At 41.3% G+C, this 17,991-nt stretch overlaps 1 protein-coding gene across 1 annotated transcript in view; it reads left to right on the forward strand.

Annotated features, from left to right (window-relative positions):
• Window positions 1–1,733: 1,733 nt before the first annotated feature.
• SLC14A2 (solute carrier family 14 member 2) overlaps window positions 1,734–17,991 on the forward strand; it is a 55,782-nt gene continuing 39,524 nt past the window's right edge. The window contains exons 1-4 of the mRNA XM_033837946.2: window positions 1,734–1,895; window positions 10,883–11,063; window positions 12,034–12,223; window positions 14,727–14,855. Of these exons, the coding sequence (XP_033693837.2) occupies window positions 1,740–1,895; window positions 10,883–11,063; window positions 12,034–12,223; window positions 14,727–14,855 (656 nt within the window). The 5' untranslated portion in view covers window positions 1,734–1,739. The remainder of the gene's footprint in view (window positions 1,896–10,882; window positions 11,064–12,033; window positions 12,224–14,726; window positions 14,856–17,991) is intronic.

Consider the following 17,991-nt stretch of genomic DNA (forward strand, 5'->3'; position numbering starts at 1 on the left):
CTGTAGCTTTCCACCCTTCCTTCCCCCTTTTCTTCCTTCCCTCCTTCTCCTTCACTGAACTACTTATTTATCGAATACCTACTATGTGCCAGGCTCTGTGCTAGGAGCTGGGATACAGCAGTATAAGGAAAAATACTGGGTCCCATGAGGACATGTGACAGGAGACCATCAGGGAACGCATCACTGATAGGTGATAATTGACACAAAGGGAAAAGTAGGAGTCACCCAGGTAAAGAATGAGGGAGAAGCCTTCCAGGCAGATGGACCAGCGTTTACAGAGACCCTGAGGTAGAAAGTGCTAGAAGGAGGCCAGTGTGGAGCCCAGTGGCTTTCCCTCCGTAGCCACTGAAGGGATTTAATCAGGAAACAGACATGAGTAGTCTTGAGTGTTAATACGACAACTCTGACTGCCTGTGGAGCACGGCTTGGAGGAGAAATTTGAGAAGAGGTAGAGGTGATCATTTGAGAGGTTATTGGAGAAGTGACAAGAAGTAATGACAACTAAGTGGTGATACTGTACATTAAGGTGTATCTTAGAGATAGAATTACTGGATTTGGAGAGTGGAAGAGAAGGGAGCATGAAGTTTGACTCCTGAGTTGTCTGAAGGAGCAGCTTGGAAGGGGGAGGGGACTTTTCCTGGGATGGGCCCCTTTGAGGGAGGAGGACAGGACTTGGGAAGGGAACATTATGAGTTGTCTCAGTGTATTAAGTTTAAGCTGCTTCTGGAACATCCACATGCAAGTATGAAGTAAAGAATTAAATCTATGAATCTAGTGCTCAAAACTGGGCTGGAAATGTTAGATTTGGGAGTTACAGGTATGTAGATGGAAGGTTAACCCATGGCAGCACGGACCAATGAGGAAAACTCTAGCTCATACTGAGATGAGACTGTGTGCAGATCCAAAACCACCTCCCAAAGAAGCAATAAAGTCAAAGTCAAGGAAGACGTAATTGAGCTGGAAGAGGCCAAGGAAGAATGGCTGAGACAGGAAGAGGAGAAGTACAGAACTACGAGGGGGCAGGCAGACTAAACTGGAAACTAAGGACGCTGGGCAGAGGTTGTTTAAAACCAAGTCCTGGCATAAGCCCTGGCCCAGTGGTGAAAGGAAAAGGAGCCCCACATAGAGGGACCGGTGCACATAGCCTCCAAGAGATCATACCAGAGCTGCTTACTGCTCCTGGGGAAGGGAAGGGGGGAGGAGCTGGAAAGGGCACTGAGGGCAGAGGGGAGAGAGGGGGCACTGCAGGCCAACTGTCAGCAATATAAGCTGCACAGCAACTAAGAAAACAAATCTCTCTTAGACCCCCATTTTGTTGGAAGACCCAGATCCACATGTATGTATCAAGGGGAAAATATATGTACAACTAATTACCACAATAAGAGAGTACAATAGACGATATGAAAGGTAGAGAAAAAATATTTTAGTGATCAGAAAAAAAAAAAAAGAGATCTAGTCTAACTGGGTGGTCAGGGAAATCTGCACAGCAGAAATGGACTTTCTTCTGGGCTTGGAAGAATGGGGGGATTTTGAAAGGTACAGGTCACGTGGGTTGAGGAATGGCTTCAGGCCCCTCTGGAGACTGGAGGAGTAGGTCCCTTGTGTCAGGACAGACCTCAGTCCTCCTGGGGCCTCCATCCAGCCTTGGTCAAGTCCCTGAGGCCCCATCCTGACTCACCTGTTCTTTCCCTTTCCTTTCACCAGTCACATGATCCATGAGTGACCGCCGCATGGAAGAGATGTCTGACACTCACATTCACAGCAGTCCTCTCCTGCCAGAGCCTCTTTCCAGCAGACACAAACTCTATGAGTCAGAGCTTACCAGCCCTAGCTGGCCCTCAAGCCCCCAGGATACACATCCGGCTCTGCCCCTCCTGGAAATGCCTGAAGAAAAGGTGAGGAACGTCCCTCCCAGGGTGTTTCCCAGGTGGATAGTAGGAGAAAGAGTGTAGAAAGATGCTGCCTCCCAGCACATGTGACCTAATGCCATGGAAGTGTCACCGCTGGGGAGATTCTGCCCCCCATACGTGCTCACACCCACAAGCAGCCCTACTTGGCCTTAGATGGAAAATGTGGCTCTGTGTGCGACATGATTTTTAAGGACAAGTAGAGAATGCACACACACACATACCAGTCTTCCAACCAGTCCCCAAAATCTTTCCCCTTACACCTGCACCCTTGAATTACTCTACTATCTCCAAAAGGAAGCCCTCATTCAAACACAGGCCTTCAGCACTCCTTGGACCCAGAAGCACCAAGGCAGCCTGGCTAGCTACAGATTCAGTGGAAGAGAACCCAAGACTGCTTAGGTTTTTTTAACGAGATGTAATTCACGTACCGTAAAATTCACGCCTTTCAAGTATACATTACAGTTTTCTAGCATATTTACAAAGCTGTGCAAACATCATCATTATCTAATGCCAGAATATTTTTATCACCTCAAAAAGAAAATCCGTACTCATTAGCAGTCGGTCCTCATTCCATCCTCCCCCCAACCCCTGGCAACCACCAATCTACTTTCTGTCCCTATGGATTTGCCTACTCTGTACATTTCACATAAATGGAATCATATAATTTGTGGCCTTTTGTGGTTGGTTTCATTCATTTAGCATAATGTTTTTGGGTTCTTTCAGTAGATCATTCCTTTTTATGGCCAAATAATATTTCATTGTATGAATATACTGTATTTTATTTATCCATCAGCTGATGGACATTTGGGTTGTTTCTGCTTTGAGGCTGTATAAGTAGTAATCCTACTATAAGCATCTGTGTAGAAGTTTTTGTGTGGACACGTTTCTATTTTTCTTGGGTATATACCTAGAAGTGGTATTTCTGGGTCATATGGTAAGTCTATGTTTAATATTTTAACAAACTGCCAAACTCTTTTTCCAAAGTGGCTGCATTAGTGTATATTCTCACCAGCAATGTGCACATCGTGCCACTACACCTCCTCATCAAAATGTGTTGTTGTCTTTTTTGTTACAGCCTAGGTGAATGTGAAATGGCATCTCATTGTGATTTTGATTAGCATTTCCCTAATGGCAAATGATGTCGAACATCTTTTCATGTTCTTACTGGCCACTTGTATATCTTCTTTGGAAAAATGTCTTTTCACACCTTTTGCCCAGTTTTTAAATTGGGTTATTGGTCTTTTTATTGTGGAGTTGTAATCATTCTTTTTATATTCTTGATATTAGACCCTGTCCAGATATATAATTTGCAAATAATTTCTCCCACTCTGTAGGTTATCTTTTCACTTTCTTGATCATGTCCTAGAAGCAGAGTTTTTCAATCTGATTAAGTCCAATTTATCTATTTTTTCTTTGATTGCTTATGCTTTTGGTGTCATATGCAAGAAAACATTTTCTTATCCAAGGTCACAAAGATTTACTCCAATGTTTTAATCTAAGGGTTTTATAGTTTTAGCTCTTACATGTAAGTCTTTTATCCATTTTGAGTTCCCTTCTGTATATGATATTAAATAGGGGTCCAATTTTAATACTTTACCAAGTGGATGTCCACTTGTCCCAGAATCATTTGTTAAAAAGATTATCCTTCCTCCACTGAATTGTCTTGATATTCCTATCAACAATCAATTGACTATAAATGTATGGGTTTGTTTCTGGACTCTCATTTCTATTGAACTGATTTATATGTTTATCCTTATGGCAATACCACGCCACCTTGATCACTGTAGCTTTGCAGTAAGTTTTGAAATCAGAAAGTATGAGTTCTCCAACTTTGTTCTTCTTTTCCAAGATTGTTGTATCTATTCTGAGATCCTTAAATTTCCATATGAATTTTAGGATGCAACTTTCAATTTCTGAAAAAAAATAAAAAGGCAACTGGCATTTTGATAGGGATTGTGTTAAATCTATAGATCAATTTGGAGAATATTGTCATCTTAACAATATTAAGTCTTTCAGTCCTTGGACATAGGTTATCTTTCCTTTTATTGAGTCTTTAATTTCTTTCAATGATGTTTCGTAGTTTTTAAGTGTACAGTCTTGCACCTCTTTTGTTAAATTCATTCCAAAATATTTGATTCTTTTTCATGCTGCATAAATAGAATTGTTTTCTTAATCTTATTTTTCAATTGTTCATTGCCAATGTATAAAAATAAATTTGTTTTGTATATTGGTTGTCTATCCTGCAAACTTGCTGAACTCATTCATTATCTCTAATAGTTTTTTGTAGATTCCTTAAGGATTTTATGTATAAAAGGATGTTCCATCTTCAAATAGAGATAGTTTAAATTCTTTCTTTCCAATATGGGTCCCTTTTGTCTGTTTTTTTCTTACCTAATTCCTCTGGCTAGAACTTCCAGTACAATGTTGAATAGTAGTGACAAGAGCACACATCTTTCTCTTGTTCCTGATCTTAGAGGGAAAGCATCCAGTCTTTCACCATTAAGTTTGATATTAGCTGTGGGTTTTTATTATTAGGTTGAGGAACTTCCTTTCTATTCCTAGTCTGTTGATTGTTTTTTATCAGGAAAGGTTGCTTAATTTTTCAAATGTTTTTTCTGTGTTTATCAAGATAATCATGTGAGTTTTTTTCTTTATTCTATTAAACAATCTGTTGATAGTTTTTATAGGTTGAAACAGCCTCAAATTCTTAGAATTCTCTTTTGGTTATAATCTTTTTTATATCCTGCTTGGATTTGTTTTGCTAGTATTTTGTTAAGGATTTTTGCATCTATATTCATAAAGCATATTGGTCTGTAGTTTTCTATCTTGTGATTACTTTGTCTGGTTTTGGTATCAGGATAATAGTAGCCTCATAGAATGTGTTAAGAAGTGTTCCCTTCTCTTCTACTCTTTAGAAGATATTGGTATTAATTATTTAAACATTTGGTGCAATTCACAAGTGAAGCCACCAGGACTTGGGGTTTTGTGGGAAATTTTGGTTTGGTTTGGTTTGGTTTGGTTTTTAACTAATTCAGTTGCTTTACCTTGTTATATGTCAATTCAGATTTTCTATTTCTTCCTGAGTCAGTTTTGGTAGTTTGTGGCTTTCTAAGAATTTATACAGTTCATCTAGGTTATCTAATTTATTAGCATACAATTATTAATTTCTTTATAATCCACTTCCTTATAATCCTTTCTTTTTCTTTAAGGTTGGTAGTAATGCACCCTCTTTCATTTCTGATTCTAGTTATTTCAATCTGCTCTTTTTTTTCTTTGTAAAACTAGTTAAAAGTTTGTCAATTTTGATCTTTCCAAAGAACCAACTTTTCCTTCCTTCTACTTGCTTTGGGTTTAATTCGCTGTTATTTTTCTAGTTTCTTAAAGTGAAAGGTTAGGTTGTTGAGATATTTCTTCTTTTTTAACATAGGTATTTATATTTACAAATTTCACTCTACTCAGTGATTTAGCTGCATCCCATAAGTTTTGGTGTGTTGTGGTTTTGTTTTCATTCATCTCAATGAATGAAATATTTTCCAATTTCTCTTCTGATTTCCTCTCTGATCCATGGATTATTTAGGAGTGTGTTGTTTAATTTCCACATATTTTCCAAATATCCTTCTATGTTTGATTTCTGATTTCACTCCATTGTGACCAGAGAACATATTGTGAATGATTTCAATCCCTTTACTGATATTTTTATCAGTAAAAATGTTTCACTTATTTATGGCCTAGCATGGTCTATATTGGAGAAGGTTCCATGTGCACTATAAAAGGTATATTCTGCGATTGCTGAGTGAAGTGTTCTATAGATATGTATTAGGTCTAGTTAGTTTATAGTGTTGTTCAAGTCTTCTATTTCCTTGATCTTCTGTCTAGTTATTCTATCCATTTTTTCAAGTGGAGTATAGAAGTCTCCAATTATTATTATTGAGTTGACTTTTCCTCCCTTCAATTCTGCCAACTTCTGCTTCATGTATTTTGGGGCTTTGTTAGGCATGTTAGTGTTTATAATTCTTATATCTTCTTCATAGATTGATCCTTTTATCATTAAAATTGTTTTTCTTACTCTCCAGTAACAATTTTTGTCTTAGCAAAAGGTTTATTTTGCTGATCTTAGTATAGTCACTCCAGCTTTTTTTTTTTGGTAACGGTTTGCACAATATTATCTTTTTCCATCCTTACAATCTATTTACATATTTGAATATAAATTGTATCTCTTGTAGACAAGATATAGTTGTATAACTTTTTAAATTCCGTTCTGCCAATCTCTGTCTTTTAATTGAATTGTGAATCCATTTATATTTAATTTAGTTACTGATAAGGTAGGATTTATGCCTGCCATTTTGCTATTTGTTTTCTATGTCTTTTTTCTGTTTCTCTATTATTTCACTATGCCATCTTTTGTCTTAAACAGATATTTTCTAGTGTATCATTTTAATTCTTCTGTCATTGTTTTCTATATGTTTCTAGTTATTTTCTGAGTAGTTGCCCTGGATATTACAACTAAACATCTTAATTTATAACATTCTAGCTTGGATTAAAACCAACTTAATTACAATATTATCCAAAAGCTGTGTTCCTATGTAGCTCTATCCCCACCTCCTTTGTGCTGTTACTGTCATACAAATTATATCTTTATACACTGTATGCCCACCAACACAGACTTACAATTATTTTATGAAGTTGTCTTTACATCAGAAGGGGAAGAAGAGAATTACCAAAACTACATTTATACTGTCTATTATATTTACCTATGTAGTTACCTTTACCAATGCTCTTTATTTCTTCTTGAGATACTAGTGTCCTTCTTAATGTCCTTTCATATCAGCCTGAAGGACTCATTTTAATATTTCTCATAGGCAGGTCTACTAGCAATAAATTCTCTCGGTTTTCATTTATCTCAGAATGTGTTAATTTCTCCTTCATTTTTAAAAATCTGTTTTGCTGAATATAGAATTCTTGATTGACAGTCTTTCTTTCAGCACTTTCAATATGTCATTCCACTGCCTTCAGACTTCCATGGTTTCTGAAATTGGGTGTTAATTCTATTGAGAATTTCTTGTATGTAATGACTTGATTCACTCTTGCTGCTTTCAAGAGTCTATACAAAATTACTCTTGTCTTTGACTTTTAATAGTTTATGATATGTCTAGGTGAAGATCTCTTTGAGTTTATCCTACTGGAAGTTTGTTGAGCTACTTTGATGTGTCTATTACTGATTTTCATCAAATTTGGGAAGTTGTCCAATATTCCTGCCCCTTTCTCTCTCCTTCCCTTCTGGAATGCCCATTATGCATATGGTGGTACACTTGATGGGTCCCACAGGTCTCTGAGGCTATGTTCATTTTTCATCTTTCTGTTTTCTTTCTGTTCCTCAGATTGGATAATCTCAATTGACTTGCCTTTAGGTTTTCTGATTCTTTCTTTTTTGTTGTTTTTTTTGTTGTTTTTTTTGCGGTACGCAGGCCTCTCACTGTTGTAGTCTCTCTCGTTGTGGAGCACAGGCTCCGGACGCGCAGGCTCAGCAGCCATGGCTCACGGGCCCAGCTGCTCCGCGGCATGTGGGATCTTCCCAGACCGGGGCATGAACCTGTGTCCCCTGCATCGGCAGGCGGACTCTCAACCACTGCTCCACCAGGGAAGCCCTGATTCTTTCTTCTGAGTGCTCCAAGCTGCTGTTGAGCTCCTCTAACAAATTTTTCATTTCCATTTTTATACCTTTCAACTTCAGGATTTCTATTTGTTTCTTTTTTATAATTTCCTCTTTATTGATAATCTCTATTTAGTGAGATTGTTCTCATATTTCTCATACTCTCCTTTAGTTTTTAAACATGGTTTTCTTTTGTTCCCTGATGATATTTTAAGGCGATTTTAAATCTTTGTTGAATAAGTCTGGCCTTCCTCAGGGACAGTTCCTATTGATTGCTTTATTTCCCTTGTCTCATACTTTCTTGTTTCTTTGCATGTCTCATAATTGTTTGTTAAAAAACTGGATGTCTTAAATAATGTGACAACTCTGAAAATCAGATTCTTCCCTCTCCCCAGGTTTTGTCGTTGCTAGCTTCTTTGTTTAATGGCTTTTCTGGACTAGTTCTGGAAAGTCTTTATTCTTTTGTCATTTGTAGCCACTGAAATCTCTGCTCAGTCAGCTTAAAGTTTAGCTAATTATTGGCCAGAGATTTTCTTAAATGCCTGGGATCAGTAAGCTTCTCAGTCTTTGCCAAGGAGAGCTGTCTGTGTGTTGGGGCATCTTCAACACTCACCTAGGCAGTTTTCAACTCCACCTAGCCTTTAATTTCTGCTTTCATAGAGATTCAAACTAAGCCAGAGGTGAGAGCTTAGGGCATTCTCAGGTCTTTCTTGAGCATACATACTGTCCTGGGTATGTGCAAGCCCTACACATGCATGAGGTGTTCTAGATTCACAGCAATATGCCCAAGGCTTTTAAAGCCCCCTTTGGATATCTCATTCCCCAGTTTTTCCTTTTAAGCTTTTTGATGAGCTTCTTGTTTTCCTCAACTGTTATCCACCACCTCCAGCACATTTTTTTCCAATGTTCTCATTGCCTTAATGGAAGAGAGAATTTGAGGAGGTCCTCACTTCACCATTTCTACTGACATCTTCAAGACATTTAAGTTTTGATGCAGTGATGAGGTTAGAGAAAGCTGTAGACCATCAGTATACAATAGTAACATAATATGAGCCACACATGTAAGTTTAAATTTATATTAACTACATTTTAAAAAGTAAAAAGAAAAAGAAGTGGGCTTCCCTGGTGGCGCAGTGGTAGAGAGTCCGCCTGCCGATGCAGGGGATACGGGTTCGTGCCCCGGTCCGGGAAGATCCCACATACCGCGAAGCGACTGTGCCCGTGAGCCGTGGCCGCTGAGCCTGCGCGTCCGAAGCCTGTGCTCCGCAACGGGAGAGGCCACAGCAGTGAGAGGCCCGCGTACCGCAAAAAAAAAAAAAAAGAAGCAGGTGAAATTAATTTATTTTTTTATTGAAGTATGGTTGATTTACAATGTTGTGTTAGTTTCAGATATACAGCATAGTGATTCTGTTATATATATAACTATATATATATTATTGTTCAGTTTTATATATATATATATATATATATATATATATGTTCTTTTTCAGATTCTTTTCCCTTATAGGTTATTACAAAATATTGAGTGTAGTTCTCTGTGCTATATAGTAGGTCCTTGTTGGTTATCTATTTTATACATAGTAATGTATATATGTTAATCCAAACTAACCATCCCTCCCCCCACTTCCCCCTTGGTAACCATAAGTCTATTTTCTAAGTCTATGAGTCTATTTCTGTTTTGTATATAAGTTCCTTTGCATTATTTTTTCTTTAGATTCCACATATGAGCAATATCATATATTTGTCTTTCTCTGACTGACTTACCTCATCTAGTATGATAATCTCAAGGTCCATCCATGTTGCTGCAAATGGCATTATTTCATTCTTTCTTATGGCTGAGTAATATTCCATTGTATAAATATACCACATCTTCTTTGTCTATTCATCTGTTGATGGACACTTAGGTTGCTTCCATGTCTTGGCTATTGTAAATAGTGCTGCAATGAACATTGGGGTGCATGTATCTTTTTGAATTATGTTTTTCCCCGTATATATGCCTAGGATTGGGATTGAAGGATCATATGGTAGCTCTATTTTTAGTTTTTTCAGGAACCTCCATGCTGTTCTCCATAGTGGCTGCACCAATTTACATTCCCACCAACAGTGTAGGAGGGCTCCCTTTTCTCGACACCCTCTCCAGCATTTATTGTTTGTAGACTTTTTGATGATGGCCATTCTGACTGGTATGAGGTGATACCTCATTGTAGTTTTCATTTGCATTTCTCTTATAATTAGTGATGTTGAGCATACTTTATGTATCTTTTGGCTATCTGTATTAATCAGGTGAAATTAATTTTAATAATATATTTTATTTAGCCTAATATATATAAATACATATATTATTATTTTAATATTTAATCAATATAAAGTATCACTGAGAACTTTTACACATTCTTTTTTCGTACTAAACCTTCAAAACCTACTTCGAGCACATCTCAGTTCAGATTAGCCACATTTTAAGTGCCAAGAGCCATATGGATACTATATTGGAAAGCACAGTTTTAGAGCAAGGAGTCCTGACCCAGGCATCCATAGACAAGATTGATGGGGATATGAACTTGGATGGAAAAACTAATTTATCTTTATTTTCACTAACCTCCAATGAACTTTAACATTTACTTCAATTACAAATATAAGCAAAGAACAGCCGTATTAGTAGTACCTGAGATTTTTGTCATTGTCACATGATTGGGTTCCCTGAGAAGAGGAGAAGAGGAGATGGAGGGTTGGATGTAAGAAGTTTACTGGGGTGTATCCTTGGGGTCAATACTTGTAGAGAAGTAAAGGCAGCAGAATTAGGCAGAAGTTGGGCTGTGATGCAGTCACAATAAAGGCCTCAGGTGAGCCTACGGTGAGTTCTGGAGCTAGAATGGCCCTATAGAGTTGTCCTGAGTTGTTATCCCACATAGTCACTCATCAATGCTTTAAAATTATAATTGGTATTGGATCTGCTGCCCCTATATGCATAGCAGGTTTTTTTTTTAATACTGTGATAACTGCATTTCAATATAATTGGTTTTCATTGCAATCTTATTTATTTTATTCATTTACAAACATTCTGGAAGGAAGCCCACAGGCCTACCAAACTGCCAAAGGGGATCCATGGCACAAAAAGTTAAGAACCCTGCTATGAGGAATGTGTAGAAGTCCTGGGAAGAGCAGGCCTGCGTGGGGCACTCTAGACAGCATTGCACAATGGACATTTATTTGTCTCATGATCCTCTACCTTTATCAAAAAATCTGACAATCTTCCCTACCCCCAAATGCCCCTGCTCTCAAAAAGCTATATTATTTGATGTTTTGTCATGGCTTCTCCTTAAAGGATCTTCGGTCATCCAGCGAAGAAAGCCACATTGTGAAGATTGAAAAACCCAATGAAAAGGGTAGAAGAAGAGAAAGTGGGGCAGCCCCTCAGGGCTCTTTGGGCCAAGGGGGCATCAGCCTCTTTCAAGCTGTGGGCTACCTCACAGGCGAGATGAAGGAATGCAGGAACTGGCTGAAAGGTAGGCCAATGCCCAGGGAAGAAGCAGCCAGGCCAGGCCAGAGAGCCAGCCCTCCCTCTGGCTTGGACTGAGGAAGCTGCTCCCACACTCACCCATGGCAGGGCCCCCACATTTGAGGTCCCCCAGCTCAGGGCTGGCTCTGGGTGGCCGTAATGTATCCTACTACCTGAATTCCCATGGTTTCAGAATTCAGTGCATTCCACTGATTTTAGTTCTTTGCAAATTCTTCACTCCTACATGGAATAGATATAGAACAACCACATTAGCAACGTAGAAGTCATTTTCAAACAAACTGAATGGTCATTCCTTCACTTATTCCACAGTCATTTTCTATGTGCCAAGAAAATATTGGCCTCAGCCTCCCCAATGTTCCAGATTCTTCCCTTTTAACATCATTCTTCTCCTAGTTTCCCTAAACTAAATGTTGCAACAAATATCCCTAACCTACCCTCCCCCACTTGCCCCCCACTTGTATATATTGTCCTGGAAACCAAACCAGAGAATGAGACAGAATGCATGTCAATACATAACTCAATGCTGATTTCACAGCTGGGCTAAAATCATTTCTTTCCAAGCCTTCTTTTCTCCAGACTGTATTCTTTGCTGCTCAGATACCAGCCCTCAATTGAGTCATACAGCTCTACACAAAAAGAGTTTCCTTCCCTCCCCACCTCTTCCTTTGGACCAATAAATTTCCCTTGGAATGTTCCTGGGGCTTCCTTACCAACCAAGGCGATGGCTGGAATAGCGTTAAGTTGGTCTCAGCATGGTGCCTCAGTCTGTATGGCAAAACTGACACCACTGTGGACTGATTGTCAGGCCACGCAGAGATTCGGGCTGGGCGCCAGACTGAATGAGGGAAAATGTCCTGGCTAGTGCATCCCTGTCTGCCTTGGTTGCCTCGCCAACCAGTGGTCCAGCAGGGAAGCACAGGCTGATCCCTGCTGATGACTCTGCTTATCTCTTTCAGATAAGCCCCCGGCCTTCCAGTTCACAGACTGGGTTCTGAGGGGGGCCGCTCAGGTGATGTTCGTCAACAACCCTCTCAGCGGGCTCATCATCTTCATAGGGCTCCTGATCCAGAATCCCTGGTGGACAATTGCTGGGGGTCTGGGGACAGTGGTGTCAACTTTAACTGCCCTTGTCTTGAGCCAGGACAGGTGAGTTCCTCTCTCTGAGGGTCTTGGGTTCTTGGGATAGACAGGTGGAGAAGTGTTTACTTGAGTGACCTTATCCTAGTGTCAGCCAACCACAGTCTCCTGAGTATCAGCTTTAAACATGTCACTGGAGTTCTTTACACAGTTAAACTTCTCCTAAGTTCACAACAAGTGACAGTACCAGGCTCCATCTGACTGTAGAGACTTCTGGAAACACTCCCTTGAAGGCAGGTGCAGAGGAACACTTAAGCTGCTCTTCCTTCATGGAACCTACAATCTAGTTGAGGGAGATAAGACTAACAGATAAGATATGTCTCAGAATAATACAAGACAGTATATACTGGAGAGCTCAGAGAAGGCAGACCTCATTAAGTGTTGGAAAGTTTAGAGAGGGCAGCCTTGAGCTAGTAACATTGATGTGGGAGAGAGGAAGGCGAGAGGAGAGGGCAGTGAGGGCGTGGGGGGGTGGCATGGAGAAGGGAACAACAGGAGCTGAGAGGGGGCAGGTTGGGTCGGGGGGTGGGGGGCAGCTCTGCACCAGTGGTCACAAAGCCCAGTAACAACAACAAGTGCATTTTAGAGAACGGGACCATTTCCTCAGACTTTGCCGTATGTTATTCCAATGGTTCCCAAACTTTCCTGATGGCCAGAAACACCTGGAGTGATTGTTAAGAAATGTAGTTTCTCAGCACCGCCCCAGTCCCCCTCCCTCCCAGAGATATTCCCATTCAGTGGATCTGGAGGTGGGCGGTGTTTTAAACAAGATTCTCCTGGGTAGTTCTGATGATCAGAGAGGTCTGGGAATGCCCAGAGTCTCAGGTTTTTTTAAATTTGGTGGTCACCACTTCATTTGTAGATCATGAATTTTTAAAAACAGGATTTTTTTAAATTAAAATAGTAGAGTAAAATAAAACAGATTAGAGTTATCCATATGTAGTAAAGGTAAATATTATTTTGTGAAATTTTTGTTTCAATCATGTTGGGTGTGTGTGGGGGGGGTGAGAGAGAGAGAGACAGAGAGAGAGAAACTGGGCCATACTATAAAATATGAACACGTTCCTTCCTTACCATGGGGTACTGTAAAAATATTGAAAAACACTGTCATGCCTTGTTACCTGTGATTCTTCCTGCCACTTCACAAGGCAGACAGTGAAGGTAAGAGGGTCCACATTTTGCAAGTGAGAGAAAGAAGGCTAGAAGGAGTAAGGTGCTCACGGAAGGAGCCACAGCCAGTGGATGGCAGGGTTCAGGCTTGGACACGTGACCTGCGTCTTCTAGGCTGGAGGTCAGTGCTCTCCCTGGCACGTGGACAAAGTGGACAGCAGATCCGGGGGCCCCTGGTGACCGCAGAGCCTGGGGAGTAATCCGAGTTGCTTGTGTTATAACCAACGCTGCACTCCTCCAGCCCCCCTGACATTCCAGCTCCACCAAGGCACAGGCGTGGGTTGACTTGTCTCCCATGAGAAGTGTCAGTGCCCCTCTAACGTGGCCTTGGGGGACCACGCCAATTCTAGCTGGGAGACCATACGAGATCAGATGAATAAGAGGCTGAATTCTTTGAGGTGTAGCTCTGGTAGGTGACAGAAGAAATGGGCTCCAGCCAAGATTTGTGTCTCTGTTTCAAGCAGTGGGTTCCCTATTCCTTGCTGCCACTCACCAGCCTCACGGAGAGCTGGCATAGAAATGGCCTCCAACAGGATCAGCTCTTGTCCTACTGTTCCATCACTGTTCGCCAAAACTGCCCTGAGGTGAACTCCATCCAGCCCACCTACAGGTCACCTTCAAGAAGCCTGTGTCCCTTCCTGCTCTGACAGTCTAATTTGCCAACTTCCCTCCTGACCATAATCCACTGGAAAACTTGCCAAGCCATTCAAAGAGTTGCTCCATGGACTCTTTTTTTGCTCCCAGTTTTATGAGGGAAACACACACATTCCCTGCCTAATCTTCCCAAATATCCTGATTAAGAATCTAAGACAAGTGTGCAGTAGCTAAAAACCCAATCCCTCAGCTTGGTTTCCAAAGCCTTCTCTGACGGGCTTCACCCAACCTACCATGTAGCATCACACTCTTCCCAACTGAGCATTTTTGCTTCGGCCTAACTAATTCTACCCTTCCTTCAAATCCCTCCTCTGCCAGGGAGCCACCCCTGACTACCCCAGTGCTCTCTGAACCCTCCTTTCTCTCTGAAAAACCACACACACACACACCCTTTCCCCGTGACACACCTCAGGTTTCTCTTAGATTTCCCTCTATATAAAGCAGTCTAGACTCCCCTGAGAAGCAAAGGGGAGCTTAGACACAAAGTGCATTATTTAATTCTAGATCAGTAAGGGTAATCAAGGGGTGTGTGTGTGTGTGTGTGTGTGTGTGTGATCTAGAAATGTGCCGGCAGCTGTGTGACTACCCTATATTCATTGACTAAGCTGACTTTTTTCTGTGAGCAGCAGGAGGAACAGACCCAGTAAGTGCCAACAAATTCACACAGTACCTCTGTTTTCAACCCCAGGACCACCATCGCCTCGGGTCTCCATGGGTACAATGGGATGCTGGTGGGAATGCTGATAGCTGTGTTCTCCGAGAAGTTAGACTATTACTGGTGGCTTCTGCTTCCTGTGACCTTCACAGCCATGTCCTGGTGAGGCACCCCCTTCTTTCCGCTCTCTGACCTACAGGGCCCCAAGGTGCTGTATCTGACACTGTCGTGGGGCCCAGTGTCTTCATAGTCAACCTGGTTTGTCTCTATCTTGCAAGAGTCCATGAGTTGAGTTGCAACAGAAGAGGATCATTTTGAGTTTGGAATAACATGGACCTTTCAAAGAGCAAATGCTACATTTTTTTTTGCAGTACGCTGGCCTCTCACTGTTGTGGCCTCTCCCATTGCGGAGCACAGGCTCCGGACGCGCAGGCTCAGCGGCCATGGCTCATGGGCCCAGCCGCTCCACGGCATGTGGGATCTTCCCGGACCGGGGCACGAACCCGTGTCCCCTGCATCAGCAGGAGGACGTTCAACCACTGCGCCACCAGGGAAGCCCTGCTACATTTTTTTTTTTTTTTTTTTTTTTTTTTTTTACTGTGCTGACAACCTCCTCTGAATGATAGGCTTAGTAATAAAGGCTAACATTTACTGAGTATTTTCTACATGCCAGGCACAGTGCTAGGCAAGGGAGGACTATTACTGTCCCCAATTTACAGAAGGGAAGGCTAAGGCATGCAGAGGCTATGCAACCTGCCCCAGATGATGAACCCAGAGTCTGCACTTTCAACTCCAGCCTACATGGGAATCGTCTATCCCGTGGCCTAACCAAGACCCAAAAGCTGAAACTCACTTGTGATAGAATCAGAGAGCTTTCTTGAAACAAAATGTCTATATTTAAAGCATAGAATCTTTGAACAAGAAGCATCAGTTGAGGTCTTGCTGTGCATTTGCCTCATTTTTCAGAAGGAATAAAATTCAAGATGAAGGGTGTTAGCAACAAATAGGCCTCTTACATATGTAATGTTCAGCTCACTTGAACCTACAGTGGTTCCTATAGTGTTCCTATAGGTTCCTATAGGTTCCTAACCTATAGCGTCAAGGGGTCTGGTCTCACCCACTGTCACATGGTAGCAGGAAGCCTGAGGGGAGCCCATGTCCCCCAACCCCCTGAACTCTACCACTCTCTGACATGTCGACTGATTTTTAACATCTTTCTTTGGTTTCAAAGTCTGGAGTTACTAAAACCAGTTAGTTTAATTTAGTTTAAGTGCTGTTCCGTTACTTTTTAGGAGTGTTTGCAAATAAATTACTACATTAAGCATTCTGGGCAATTTACATTTCTTCTTAGGATTTCTTCGTTAATCTATCAAGACAAAATGCTAACACAGTCATTTCTGTGGGGATTTCCTTAATGTCCCCCACACGCCACGCCTGAGGAGGAGGAGAACTTGTCTTCATTTGCATACATTTGGTTTATAACTACATAGATTAAGCCCCTCAGACACAGTGCACTGGGTGGCAGTGTGTCTACCGTGCCCCCATCCCCACCCTCACTTCCCAATTTAAAGTGAAAAAAAAAAAAAAGAAAAAACATTGGACCCCTACGCTGGCTGAGCTCTGTGCTACTATCCGGGCACTTCATGAATCCACTCACACAATCCTGGAAATCCAATCCACAGCGTAGGTACTAAGTAGTGCTGGAGTTATCCAACAAACAAAAATTTGCTGAGGGCCTGCTAATGTGCAGAGACTATTCTAGATGTCGGGGAGAGCTGTGAGCAAGAGAAAGTCTCCATCCTCTGGGAGCTGACATTCTTCTTGGCAAAGATAGAAATAAACTCATCAATTGTTCAGTAAAATGATCGTTTCAAGATATGATATGTACTTTGAGGAAAGCAAAATGGAGCAAATGGGACAAAGAGTGATCCCAGACTTGGGTGGTCAGGGAAGGCCACTTGGAAGAGGAGACATCTGAACTGTCACCTAAATAAGAAAGTACCTGCCATCTGAAGATCTGGGTGAAGTATATTGCAGGCAGAACCAGTGGCATATGCAAAGACACCTACTGGAGAAGTATGATGTGTTCAAGAGAAAAGACCAGAGGGGCTGAAGCCCAGTGAATGAAGGAGGGGTGGCAGGAGGTGAGGGCAGAAGTAGATGATGGCCAAGGCCCATACACCTTGTGGATCTAGTAAGCCTTTCTTTTAATTGAAATATAGTTGCTGTACAATGTTATATAAGTTATAGGTGTACAATATAGTGATTCACAATTTTTAAAGGTTATACTCCATTTATAGTTATTATAAGATTGGTTATATTCCCCGTATTGTACAATATATCCTTGTAGCTTATTTTGTACCTAATAGTTTGTACCTCTCCAGTAAGCCTTTTGAGTTTTACAACTGTGATGAGAAGCAGTTAAAGGGTTTTAAGCAGAGGAGTGACAGGATGTGGTTTAAATTTAAACAAATCACTCTGCTGGTAGTGTGGAGAATGGATTTTAGCTGGAGTGGGAGTGGATGCTAGAAGCATAGTTAGGTCTGCTGCAATAACCCACAGAGGACAGGAATGCTTTAACCAGGGTGATGTCCATGAAGGTGAAGAGAAGTGGTTGGGCTTGGGGTATATTTTAAGGAAGGTAGTTGGCAGGACTTTCTGGGAGGCTGTGGAGTTTGGGGGTGGGGGTGAAGGAAGACTCGGTGCACTCCTATAATTTGCCTGAGCACCTGGGTTGATGGAGGAGACGGAAAGAAAAACCAGTTGATGGTGAGGGACAGGGCACACGTCAAGAGTTCTGTCTGGACATATTAAACTTCAGCATTCTGAGTAGAGATACTGAGAAAGAAATTGGATGTGCAAATCTGGAACTTAGTGATTTGGTCAAGATTAGGAAGGCAGAAGCATATGGAAGATATTTCATCCTTGAAACTAAAGGTTATCACCCAGGAGGAGAGGATTCCAAAAGAGAAGATCCAAGACAGAGCTGTAGGATCTTCCAAGATTTAGATGCCTGGCAGAAGAGTGGAAGAACCACTGAAGGGGATTTGAGAAGAAGCTAGAGAAGCAACTAAGTGCAGTGTCGTGGTAGCCCTGACAGAAAGTGTTTCGATCCAGGCGGAGGATCCAACTGTCAAATGAAAGGGCAGAGAATGACCACGGCAAGAGAGATGTCATCGGTGAACTAGACAAAAGCCATTTCTGTGGTGTGGGGAGAACATCCACCTGACTGGAGTGGGTTTAGGAAAGAATGGGAGTAGAAAAATTGGGGACAACAAAGATAGACAAGTTTTGAAGA

Source organism: Tursiops truncatus, chromosome 13 (assembly GCF_011762595.2).
Source record: "Tursiops truncatus isolate mTurTru1 chromosome 13, mTurTru1.mat.Y, whole genome shotgun sequence".
NCBI classification, from domain to species: Eukaryota; Metazoa; Chordata; class Mammalia; order Artiodactyla; family Delphinidae; genus Tursiops; species Tursiops truncatus.